This window comes from Lichenostomus cassidix, chromosome Z, assembly GCF_008360975.1.
Source record: "Lichenostomus cassidix isolate B80296 chromosome Z, HeHo_3.0, whole genome shotgun sequence".
NCBI classification, from domain to species: Eukaryota; Metazoa; Chordata; class Aves; order Passeriformes; family Meliphagidae; genus Lichenostomus; species Lichenostomus cassidix.
In genome coordinates, this window is record NC_139511.1 from 41780870 (window position 1) to 41794349 (window position 13480).

The 13480-nt window shown below is 37.6% G+C and overlaps 1 protein-coding gene across 5 annotated transcripts in view; it reads right to left on the minus strand.

Annotated features, from left to right (window-relative positions):
• Nucleotides 1-13480, minus strand: part of DENND4C (DENN domain containing 4C) — a 70936-nt gene that overhangs the window by 8304 nt on the left and 49152 nt on the right. For all 5 annotated transcript variants that reach the window (XM_085043259.1, XM_085043260.1, XM_085043257.1 and 2 more), the window contains 7 exons: nucleotides 12634-12774; nucleotides 10195-11342; nucleotides 8462-8642; nucleotides 6739-6848; nucleotides 3889-4064; nucleotides 2697-2879; nucleotides 1015-1204 (listed from right to left, as the gene is read on the minus strand). In XM_085043259.1, the coding sequence (XP_084899385.1) occupies nucleotides 1015-1204; nucleotides 2697-2879; nucleotides 3889-4064; nucleotides 6739-6848; nucleotides 8462-8642; nucleotides 10195-11342; nucleotides 12634-12774 (2129 nt within the window). The remainder of the gene's footprint in view (nucleotides 1-1014; nucleotides 1205-2696; nucleotides 2880-3888; nucleotides 4065-6738; nucleotides 6849-8461; nucleotides 8643-10194; nucleotides 11343-12633; nucleotides 12775-13480) is intronic.

Below are 13480 nucleotides of genomic sequence, written 5' to 3' on the forward strand. Positions count from 1 at the left end.
TGGTGGGTTTTCTGTTTGGGTTTTTTTTTGTTTTTTGCTTGTTTGTGGGTTTTTGGGGGGGGGAGTTGTTTGTTTTGTTTTTTTTTTTTTTTTTTTTTTTTTGTTTGGTTTTTTTTGTTTGTTTGTTTTTTGTGGTGGTGTTGTTGTTTTGGGGTTTTTTAAACAAAATCAAAGATTTTTCTTCCAGAAATACTTTTCAGGATTTCTTACCCTGGGAACCTTTGTTGAAGAGTTTCTTTTGACATTTGGAAGAAGCCTTTGGGACTACTGAACACACAGTAACTTTAACAGCATCAGCAGTTTTGATTGTTGGGGATTTCTTAACTTTAAAGATCAACCACCTAGGCTCTTGCTACTATATGAACAAGAAAAATGCTAATTTGTTAGAACTTGTTCCTAATTGTGCAGTTTCAACCTATTTAAGCTGGTAGCCAGTACCAAGCCTGCAGCAATGGAAATTGAAGAGAAATGTCAGTAATTACATCAGTTGTGGAACTGAATCATAAATTCACATGTTAAGGCAGCTTATGGACAATAAAAAGCACCAAGAGAGAGGAGAAACACTTTGTTACACAAGTAAGATAAGAGTCTCAATACAGCCTCTCATGTTCTCTATTCACTGAACAGGTAAACCTAACAGAATATACTGCAGGAGCATAAGTAAAAGCACAGAAATTGAACAAACTTTTATTCTTGCAACACTGTGTTGTTTGCATTACTGTGTTTAAGTCTGCTGTACGAGACTTGCTTTACTATTAAACTTCCTGGTTTAGAAAGACAAAGATTAGCGCCATTCTGTTAGAACATTTCAAATCAAGCAGAACTGTTCATACAAAGCATTGAAAAAGTAATTTTAGATTAACCGAACTAAGATTTTTTTCAGTTGTAAGAAGGTGAAAATATGCTTGGCAATTCCTATTCCCCAAATAGACAAGAATGTTAGCAGTAGAATATTATTAAGTTCATTGTCTTCAATATTTTTCTTTCAACTGAATATGCAGCTTCAAGACTTACCACAGCTTCTTGCAAACTATTTGGAAGACTAACTGTTGAAATGCCATGAGATGGTCTCTGGGAAAGATCAATGTTTTGCAGTGGACCTCCAACACTGTGGCTCCGAGTCAAGGACACTCCCCTTTTTGGTGGATTATTGGCATGTGTCTTCATGGTGCTGGGATCTGTAGTCTCTTCTTCTACTGCATCACTGTGTGAATTTTAGAAGAAAATATGCTAATATGAAACTATTCAGCATTTCTATGGCAACAGGAAGGAAGCCAAGTAAAGATCCCAAACCAATATTCTCTATTAACAAGAAATTGCATTTTCAAAGTTAGCTCCATTGTTTAGAGAACACAGAACAAAACACCTCTCAGACCAGTATAAACATCCCTCCAGAAAAGCAGCTAGGTATTACCTAAGACATGAATCTGAAAGTGCTGCAGTTTTGAACAGGTGACATTGCCCTGCTACAGCTTTACCTTGCTTAATAAACAGCAGTCTACAGTTTTGCCAGCCTATGAAGTTTATCTTGTTTTGACTATGCTCAGTTTTACTTCCTCTTCCCTTTACGTTCCAAGTGTCATAAACAACAACGTAACAGAAGGTAATTTAAAAATTGCAGGCCAAAATGATAAAAAAAAAATGGTGTCAAACTCATCCAGAAAGCTAATTTAAGTAAACTCAGGCTTGTCAGATTTAACACATGCAATCAAGCCATTTACAGATCTAGGAATATTAATTTTGTGCTTCTTATAACTGAAATAATGGATAAAACCACTTCAATTACAATACAGAAGAACTAAGTGAAACAAAGTGTCTGCTTCCACATAATCTGCAGAGAGAGAGAAGAGATTATTTACAGGTGACTTTCAGTCATAAATTTTACTTTAGTTAAAAATATAAGTCATCAAGATTAAGATGTTAACATAAGCAATACCACCTTTAATTTTTAGTGTAGAAAGACTACTACTGCATTGATTTAAGTTTTAGTTGTCTGACACAGGCATTAGCTCATTACTCGGAGGCATTAATACTCCAGAATTTCAAACTGAATAATGATTAAAGAATCCCAAACAATTACAACAAAATGTAACCAATCCCAGCAAAGAGGTCACAATTCATAGCAGCATTATTTCAGTTCTTCCCTCTTCTAACATGACACCTTCCCCTTAATGCTTTTTTTCCTCAAACTGTTTCAAAAGTGGTATTTTTTTTTGGAGTTTCAGTTTTACATAGGTTTTGTCTGTCATAGAACACAGGCTCGGCACAGGTCTTGATTTTCTCTCAAACAAAGTGTTCTAGCAAATGGAATTATTTTTTCCTCTTAATGCAGTGTCCTTCTTGTTAAATCACACGTATAAGAAAAGGCGAAGCAATGATCAAATTTCTGAGTGAGTTTAAAAGGTGACTGTGTTTTAACCATCCTGAGTAGAGGTTTTGCCTACTGATCAACAGCTGATGGACATGAAGTTTTATTTCTATAGCTGTGTCTCTAAAACCTACTCAACTTGGTGGAATGATTTAACTTCGAATTTATGAAAGCATGCTTAAAACATGCAAGAAGAGTGAGAGGCAAGAGATGATCCTCAAGTTACAATTGTACTTCACCACACTTGGTATAAAAGTCAACCTTACCCTTATAAGTACAGAAAGTACTTACGCATTTCTGACAGAACTACCAATCCTGATTTACCTACCCCTGCTCAGCTGCAGAGCTAGTTTCTTCAGCTATGGTGTGGCTGGACTGCACGTGATCGGAAAAACTGATCAAATCAGCAACGGCTGGACTGGACAACAGTTTCTGCTCCAGGGGATCCGTGCTTAATGGAAGGTTACCACTCTGTAAACTATCTCCTGAGGTACTTTGCTTCAGGAAAAAGCTAAAGTTACAACATGAATGGGAAGGGAGAAAAATACAAAGGTAAAGACATAAGCATAAAGTCATAAACATATTTTCTACATTTACTTTTCAAAAGTAGCAAAAAACCAAAACACAACATTGTAATGCTTGACAACAGGAAATTAATTCTACTCTCACCCCTGCAACTTATATAGGCAGAGTAAATTAATACATAGAGAGATCTGATCTGCAAAAGAACTAATCCTGCCCTGGACATAAATTCTTACAAGTGACCTTAGTTTGTCATGGTTCCAAACCAGCAACAGTGTATTAATAGCTGACACATCATTGAAAATGGTTGCTATTATAATGTGGTATTACAGACTACATGATCATACACCATTATAAGCACAAGACAACATCAATGTGTCTTGCTTTGCTAAGTCTTTTAAGTACACACTCTACAGTTGCTACAGGTGTTTGATTTCTGCATTATAGAACACTAGTGGAATCTCTGTTTCACAGCAATAACCACTACAGTGAGAACTGGAACTTAGAATTAAGTTCAGTTTTTCACAGTGCAACTGAAAGAGGTAAAAACAGTAAGCAGAGAAGCTTAAACTGGTAAACCAGTAAGCTGGAGCACCTGGAAGTAAGAGCTGCTAGCAAATTCGATCTGGGAAAAAACTTTTGCTGACAGATTTGAAAACTTCTTCATATGCTTTTATAAAGTTTAAGGTCCATTGGTTTTGTTTTAAAATTGAAACAAAATGAAAACAGACTTACACCTTTCATACAGTTATGCTTACAAAGAAAATATTAAAGGAAAAAAGTGACAAAATGGCAACCAGTTATTTGGTATTTGGCCGGTTTACAATGCAACTCGATACTTGACATGATATAAATTTCTGCAGTACAATCACAACCATTGAATAGGCATAATCTTGTGTACATCTAGACTGGGAGAGATAACAAAGATCCACTTGTGAAAAAATATAGCCCTGCACAGGTGCAAAGGCAGAAAGACAGTATCTATAAAATGCACTGACCTTGCAGAGCCACGAAGGTCTTTAAATTCAACATTAAGCAAAGGTAGGAAGGTACTTTTACAGAAAGGGCAGGTAGTGTTCAAGTTTGAATCGTCTGCTGTCCACCCAGCCATAATTTCTTCATCATAAACCAAAGCACCACAAGCTCTACACTGAGAGCAGCTTGACATCAAGACCTAGAACAGCAAAGAATGAATACTGTCAAGGCCCTTTTATAATTGTTTTTTTATAAGCTTAGCACCCTTAGGAGTTTAATAGGTACCAGAATGCCAATGGAGAGAAATGAGTTTACCATTTCTTTCTCACCATACTCAGAATACATCCACATTAAATTTTACCTGTGAAGATGTTAGTAATTTATTTTTGACATGGAAGATGCATTACCCTAAAAGGCTACTAATTTAGCATTTGCAATTGCTTTCTTCTATGAAGACTTCAGCATATACAAATTGTTTTAAATTGTACAAGTAAATGCATGTCTACTTATCCAAAAAAGGAAACAAATCCCACAAAACCAACCAAACACAAAAGAAACCTTTAAATAGTGTGATGTGTTGACTCTGGCTGCACGCCAGGTGCTCACGAAAGCCTCTCTATCATAATCTGATTCTTTAAGTGAATAGGGGAAGAAAAACATGACAAAAGGCTTGTGAGTCACGGTAGGGACAAGGAGATCACTCACCAATTACTGTCACAGGCAAAATGGACTAGACTAGGGAAAATTAATTTAATTTACTACAAATTTAAGTTCAAGTAGGGTAGAGAGAAATAACCCCCAAATTTTAAAACACCTTCCTCACACCCCTCCCCTCTTCCTAGGCTTAACTTTAATTTCTGACTTCTCCCCCTCCTCCCCTGAAGCGGCACATGGGAACAGGGAATGGGGATTGTGGTCAGTTCATCCCATGTCTTTTCTGATGCTCCTTCCTCCTCACACCCTTCCCCTGCTTCAGTGTGGGGTCCCTCTCACAGGAGACAGTCTTACACACACTTCTCCAACATAAGCCCTTCCCATGGCTTCAGTTCTTCACTAGCTGCTCCAGCATGGGTCTCCTGTGAGGACACGTCCTTCCAGCAAACCTGCTGCAGCCTGGGCTCCTCTCCCCATGGGGTCATAGGACCTGCCACGAGCACGGGCTCCCACCTACAGGGTTAGCCACTTTTGGGCATCCACCTGCACTGCCATGGGGTAGGTGGCTGCAGGGGCTCAGCTGCCTCACCGTGGTCTTCACTGCAGTCTGCAGGGGAATCCCTGCTCTGGTGCCTGGAGCACCTCCTCCCCCTCCTCCTTACACTAACTTGAATATCTGCAGAGCTGTTTCTGTCACGTATTTTCACTCCTCTCCTGCAGATGCAGTTGCACAGCATTTTTTCCCCCTTCTCAAAAACACTACCCCACTACTGCAGCCACTGTCACTGACAGGCCTGGACTTGGCCAGTAGTGGGTCCATCCTGGAGCCAGCTGGCATTGACTCTTTTGGACATGGGGGAAAGTTGTGGCAGCTACTCAGAGAAGCCACCCCTGCTACCAAATCCTTGCCATTGCAAACCCAGTACAAGTGGAAAAGCAGAAAGCTGGGTCTTTACCACATAAAAGTCTCACCACTAAACTAGATAGAGAACTGGAGAAAAGAGGGTAAAATTAATCCTGTACTAACTGAAGAATGGACTATACACCTTGTTCCTCTTAATTCATTGTTTCACTCACATGGGAGAAAAACCCCAAAAAACACCATCAAACACAGTTTCTAATAAATTTTGGACCTAATATAATTTAGATATTTGCCCAATGGAATTTTTATTGCCGTGCTCTTTTATACAATGCAGTGCAGAAGTTCGACAAGCCTTGATGTCCAGAACATCAAACATAAATGAAAGTGACATAGGACATAGTAAAATAAAAATGCAGCTCAAAGAAAAGCGATCAAGGCAAATACAGTGACCATCGCCTATGTATTTGAAATCTGGAAGCATCTACAGGCAAGAATTGAAGCAGAGAAGCATACTAAAACATTATTTTATTGCGTTTGGCTGGGATAGAGTTAATTTTCTTGTTAGCATTCTTTATATTTCCGTGTTTCAGACTGGTAACCAGCTCCATGTTGATTTGTTAACACTCCAATGTTTTAGTTATTACTGCACAGGGCTTTATACATCATCATGGACTTTTCTTACTACGTGCCAGGAGGCTGTGAGATGACACAGCCAGGACAGCTGACCTGAGTTGACCAAAATGACACTGTGTAACATCATGCTCAGAGATAAAACTCTGTGTTTTCCCAAGGTAGTTCTTCCTTGAGGTGTTAGGGTGCTGACTGAACTCTGCATTACTATTTCTTTTTGTTTGTGTCTCCTTCTTTTTTAATTTCCCCCCCCACCCAGTCACTTATTAAATTATCTTTATCTCAACCCTCAAGCTTTTTTTCTTCTGCCCTTTCAATTATCTTCCGCATTAAGAGGGGAGTAAGCAAATACCTGTGTGAGGGCTTTGCTGCTGGCTGTGGCCAACTCATCACAATTATTTAGTAACAATACATAATTCTCATAAGGAAGAAAAAATTTAAAACCCTACAGAGATCCTGTTTTGTCTCTAACTTCTCTTTCGCTTCAAGTTTTGATCCTTCCCTCAACATCTTTTCTCTCTCTATATGAGGAATGCATAAAAGTAATTAAGACTTCTTCTTTCTAAAAGCTGTTGTCACACTCTAAGCTACAAGTATTAAGCATCTCTGCAGTAGAAACAAAGAAAAAATTGTTTTGAGAAACCAAGCACAATGCAACTGAACAGGTAATTAATGCATAGTTATACTGAGTAATTACAGCTTTAATCTATGAGTGTATTATTCTTACCTCCATTGCATAGTTCTGGAAAATGCTGGATAAACTAGTATTATGTGAAGAGCTGTGCTCTGATTTCTCTGAATCTAGAATTTTCATACTTTTTGGGAATGAAACTTCACCTGTACAAAAAGAGTCATTTGAGTTTTGTATTCAAGCAAAGAATAATTAATCCATTCCCCCAAAAAATAACAGCTTTTCAACCAAGGCAAGAAAATTGTACCAAAAGGTCTCCAAAGATATGTGTATCTGTAACTCACTGACATTATAATTACAGCATAGATAAATTTAATGTTTGTGACCAACATTTGAAGGTCATTTTTCTAACACAATATATCACAGATCATTTAAAAAAAAAACCAAAAAATTGACTGGCAAAGAGCAGTAAGACTGCTCAATACACATACTCTAAAAAGTTGATCATGATTTCTTGAATAATACATTCATATGTAAGTAGCAAACATAAGCACAGTACCAGGTGAGACATACAATACCAAATACGCCATTATTCTGCTTGTATTTTCCCTGCTTAACACTGCACTAAACCAAGTATTATTTCTCTGGTAACGCTAGGTTTTATGGTTAGGAGCCTTGTCCAGGAAAAAGGGAAAAGGAGTTGGAATATATTCACCAGAAAGAAATGGCTGGAATTACTCTTAAAAGACAAAATTATCAGAATTACTTTTTACAAGCCCTGATTTTTTTGTTCAAAATTCACCACCAGTATCTTCTCACTGTAAAGAAGGCTCCTCTGTTTTTCCAGCTCAAGACTAGGTTTGTGAACAAATTTTACATACTTTATTGGCTGCCACTCTTTATAGTGAGTTCTTATAACCCTCCTAACTAATTGGACTTGGAAGACATCTTGCCAAGATTTTGCAAAACAGGGCCACCTTATCTCTACTATGCAAGATAGTTCTTCCTCTCTTGATGCAGATGGCTTTACAATATTTGCATCACTGAAGTACTGTATTGCAAAGAGACCTGAACCAACCTCACAGCTGGTTCACAAACAACATCTTTTTTCTCAAAATAAGAATCAAATCTAACAGAATCAAATCTGAATTGAAAATTACTAAATTTATTTAATCCAGTTTTACAGCTGGCAGTGGGGAGGGAAGGACAATTTGCTTACAGTCATAAATTATTTACCTACATAACTTCAAACAAGTATGTATCCAACACCTCCTATTCCATGCTAAAGAGGAAGAACTTTTAGTGTGTATTGCTTTGGGGTTTTTGTGCACATAGGACTACAGGGCTGTTTTTCTTGTTTGGTTTTGGTTGGTTTGCTTCTTTCCTCCCTCAAATGATCTGCCTCTGTTAGTTTTGCAACTATCTGCACTTCTCAAACTGCTCAGCTTTTCTGTATCAATATTTCAATAAAATTAATACTTCCAGGGTCTTATGACTTTATGGGAATGAGAAGATGCTCTTTGCTATAACAAGTTAGGAATCTTCCTATCACATACACAGTATTTTTATTGTTAAATTCCTGCATATTGTATCAGCTTTTTATACAATCAACAAAGAGAGAAGCGCTAGCTATTTGCTACTGCAAGAGAAAAGTATAGAGTGGAAGTCAAAACTTGCTTGTAATTCTCTTAGGGGCTTGAAATAATTTCATATAGCTTCATAGCTTCCACTGTTTTGAGTGATTTCACATATAACAGTTTTCCCTGTTTGTTATATTATAATCAAGTTATCAGGGGAAAACAAAACCAACTAATCTTACCTGCACTATAATGCTGTCTTCCTACATCTCCACTGCTGCTGCTACTGCCAAGGCTAGTAGTGCTTTGTGCAAGCTCATTTGTAAGTAGGCCTGGGACTCCAGTTCTTGATGACAGATTATCTCCTAAAATACTATCTTCAAAACCCACAGGGAAGTTACAGTCTGGTCGATGGCTTTCTTCCTTTAAAGCAAGAAGAAAAAGTAGCATTTGTGAGCACTTCCACATCCATTATTTGACTTCCATCTTTATCCTAAAGAATAAATAATAAAACTAGCAGACCAAGATAAATCCTGTTGTAAAAAAATTATTAGATGTAAGATAAATCTGTGTAGTCTCAAAAAGTGCAGCTATTGGACACAGCAGGACGATATTGAGAAACTGACAAACCAAGTGACAAAAAACCAGGGATATAAATTTCTTCATTACAGTAGAAACAGGAAAAATTACACAGAACTGTTATTTGTCAGGCATTACAAAAATGAAGCAACTATCAGAAATAAGGTTCAAATTAAAGTCACATTTTCAGACTTGAAGACAGGAAGGAAACATACCAGCTGAAATGATACAGCAGTAACTCAGTCACCAAAACACAAGATGCAACGAAGTACAATAGTTAGGATTTAAAAAAAAAAGCTAAGTTAAATAAATAAAATAGGAGAGAATGAAAGGATGCTTGAAGAAAAGTAAAATAAGTCACATCCTTGGAATTACGTGCCATTAAACAAAATTCTATGCAGCAGGTCAACCTAACAGAAAGGAAACATAGATCATAGGAAAAAAACTCAGGAAAGAAAGCAAGGCAGTGAATTTTCATTGTCACAGGCAACATCTGGTTAAAAAAACCCCTTATTTTTATTAGTTTAATATTAGAGACCCTATTAGTAACATCAGGTAAAATTGTTTCACATAGCAGTAAAGCCAAAATTATCTTCCCCTTCTCCAGCTTTTATGAAAGAAAGATTTTTTGCTGGGCAAAGAAAGGAGAATTTTGAAAAGGCAACAAAAAGCTATCTTAACAGCCTAAAGAAGAGACATAAAAGACCGTTAAAATCAAACGCCAGATTGAGGGGTTAATGGCATGAAGTAAAGGCCTTTCTAACAGAAAACTATGTTTGAAAGCACAATAACAAGACATAGAAAAGAAGAAGTCACAATATTCATCCCTCTATATCCTCTTTCATTCTTGTTATTACAGTTTGATATAGTTTACTCTGAAAAAGACTGTTAGTCACAGAAGAACCAAAACATTTAGTTTCCAATTTTCTGACAAGTAAATTTACTAGATGTCAGGCTGTACCTTATTACTTTCAACTTTAATCCTCACCAACCTGACTTCCTGGGTTTGTGTTGTATTTTCACAACCTAGTTTTCTAAAGTGAGACAGGCAGTATGGCATCATTTAAGGAGATATAAATTTGTTCTTACTAGGGTTTCTTGGTTCAGTTTCTTTACATATAAATAAAAAGCGACATAAATAAATAAATAAATAAATGGAGTGACTGTTGAGAACAAAAAGCTACAACTTATTGCATCAAGATCACCTAATCTGCTTTAGTCTGAAAAGTGGTTTTTTTAATGGCAAGGAAGGACACCATAGATAAAGCGTAATTTTTATTAGCTAGTAAGAGTCAATACTTAATTAAAAACACCACCTTGAGAAGCAATCTTCTGGACACAGAAGTTACATCTCTAACTTTGTGTCGCCAAATTTTTCATACTGAAAAGCACTTACCTCATCATCCGAATAACTATATGCTGAAGTTACAACTCCCCACATCTTACTGGCCACATTGGCAGCCTGCTTCACGCCTGATTTGAAAACATCCATTTTTGGTCCAGACAGTAAATTGTCTAACTTCAGATTGGATAAAGTTGTTACAACAGTCCCCAATGAGCCATGTGGAGAAGAACGACCCAGTCCTGTCAAAGACGAAGATCGCTCCTTTTGAACTTGTAGATGGGTTGGTTGCTTTGATCGTCCAGTGAATGTTTTGGATCTGGAGACAGAAGGACTTCTTCGATTTTCAAAACACTTGGGGGATGGCAGGATGCGATCCAAAGGCAGGCTTGACCTTCTTTCTTGGGAGTGACCAAGTGTACCAGAAGCTTCTGCTTCCTTATTTGGCTTGTGCAGCTCCATGCTGGGAAACTTACCACCCAATGGGTTCTTCAAATTCATATAGCTCTCTATTTCATCTGCCAAATTACGCGCTGCAACTGGTGACAGCAACTTTTCTCCAGGTTCTGGATAACATGGTTGCATGCTGTCAGTAGCTAGCAAAGACAAAGGGTCCAAGCCTACTTCAACATCTTCCCTTTCGATAGGTTTAGCCACACCATAAAAGCTATTTCTTTTAGCAGTTGCATCTTTGGATTCTGATTTCTGGTTTTTAGACTCAGCTGACTGCTCAAGGTTCATATCTTCCACTGCTGTCATGTTTCCATCTCCTCCATTCTCAAGATGCTCCTGCCCTTCCCCAGGCTCTTCCAGCACCGGTGAAGACCTATGCTCTACATCCCAATCACAACCAGTCACACAACTCCAAGTGCCACTTATGTCAGAAACCTGCTGGTCAGTGATATTTTCAAAGCTGTGGGATTTACTGATATGACAGGGCAAAGTTTTTGCCACAGATAAAGCTGCTGTTAGGATCTTGGCATCTGCTCCCATCATTATTGCTATTTCTTTAGAATTCAAGTCCAAGCTGTCTTTTTTCAGCAGCATTCCAGCTCTGCTTTCACTGCTGAAACTGCAGCTTCTCTCTGAAAACAGTTTTTGCCTCTTCTGTCTTTTTTCACTCGTTTTCTTAGGAGAAACATTACCAAAGACTACATCTTCGACTGAATCTTGAGTTATAAACAGTGGGCTAGAAACAGTTTCTAGAAGAGAAAATGCATTAATAACATTGTATCCCTAGCCAATAAAAATGTTTATTTCCTGAAATCATGTGAAATCTCCTTAATCTCTTACATAGAAAAAACAGGGAGTACCACAGTCTCAAAATCTCCATTAAGAAGTTACATTAGGATTAACAAGTGATTTCATTGGCTGCCAAGGCATCCTGCAGACCAAAAACTATCTGCCCTTAGGAGTCAAATCAGTTTATGGCTTCTACCTGCTTTCCTTGTGCCAACACCTGAAGAGTTGGTACTACATCACAAGCTAAAGGAAACTGCAATTTGAGTAAAAACTGCTCTGGTTGGTTTGGGATTTTTTTCCCCCAAGAACAAGACTGACAGATCAAAACATCAGACTCCATAGTTCATTCTGGTTCTGAACAAACTATTGTGCGTGTCTGCCCAATACAGATGTGTTATTTCATTTATGACACAGCTGTATATTTAGAAAATGCTAATTAAATTCAGCATGTATTCAGCATGATCTTACAAATATTCCTGTTTCTTCAGGGTAGCTGGGAATATTTACTGCCTAGATAGCTGTATTAGATAGGTAAAAACCTCCATAAGTATGGAAATTTTACTGTATTAGGACCTCAAGAGAGGACCTGTTGTACCATATACACTGCTGGAGGATGCTTAAGTCACACATCAATTATGCTTCTTGGCTAGCTATCAGTTCTCATAACTGCCAAATATGTTCCAGGCAACTTTTTACCTGAGACTCAATTCTTTGCTATTAAGCTGCACTGAAGCTGGACTACCTTGTCATAGTAAAGGACAGACACAAAGGCAGAAAAAAAAAAATTGAGCCCCAAGATTTGGCTTTTATATATCCACAAATCTTCCTCATCACAAATTTCAAGATAAGTAAATAAATTTTGTACAGCACAAAGACAACACACATTGTTCCTGCACTGTAGATTGGCAATGTAAGCTGCAGCAATAGAGACTTGTCCAAGACCAGCAAGGTTTAGATGACAAAATCAAGAGTAGAGACACTATTTCTCTTTGTTTTCTAGCATATTACTGAAACGCCCTCATTGTAGGGCAGGGAAAAATCTTGATTTCAATCTACTGAACAGTGATTTTCAGCCTTAGAATCCAAAGGCTCCTTCTAAGTCACCTGCACAGGATAATGGTGGAAAGCAAACACTGTGCGAGACATCTGCACCTTTAACAGAAGTTTTCTTTCCATAACATGAAACAGATTGTAAAACACAACATCACAAGATCAGGATTTTAGCAAGCTCTGTTTCAGCCAGTGACTCACCACTACTGCTCTTCCTTCCACTGCTATTAAAAAACCCAGACGGAACCTTAACGATACTGTTACCCGAAGAAGGTGGATCACTTGGACTTGGAGTTTCTGTATTCGGCTGTTGCTTTTCACAAGATTTTTCTGTAGAAACCTCTGCATGAAATAGAATGTGAACATTAGTAGATTTAACTTAATAATTTCATTTGCACTGTTATGTAAAATATAAACTCTAACTGTGCCCTTACGTAATAACAAACTAAAGGATCAGTCCTATCAGGTACTGAGTGTTTCCTGGAAGTTATAGCCAGAGATTATGCAGAGAGTGCTTAACTGTTCACAGGGTTAGAGCATTTGCCAATTTCTCCCTGCGGTATTTTTTCAACTAAGCAAGGTAGAGTACAAACAGTAATTCACAGATTTCCATGCAGGACTATTTGTTCAATGAGAGCTTTAGAAGCCCTAACTCCCATAAAGGATCTCATAACCCAGATCTGAAACAAATTCACTAATGAAAACAACAAAATACAGAAAAACTAAGGGCAAAATTTGAACAAAAGACAGGAGATGGCTGTCTATAGCTGGGAATAGTTTGTAAGAAAAAGTAGTGCCTTTTATTAGGTAAACAGGTACAGCTGAAAACTTGTCAAAATTTCAAACAGATAAATGAGAGGAATGGAATGTAAACAACTGTGTACCCCAGCATTTATCCAATTTTTCCATCTATATGAATTTAGTCTAATAAAAGGCTGTTTCTACCTACATGCATGCTATTATTTAGGGCACAGAAGTAATATAACTATATGGAATCTGTTGTATTCTGAGCATTGATTTATTAATTCAATCCATTGAGTATCTGTGG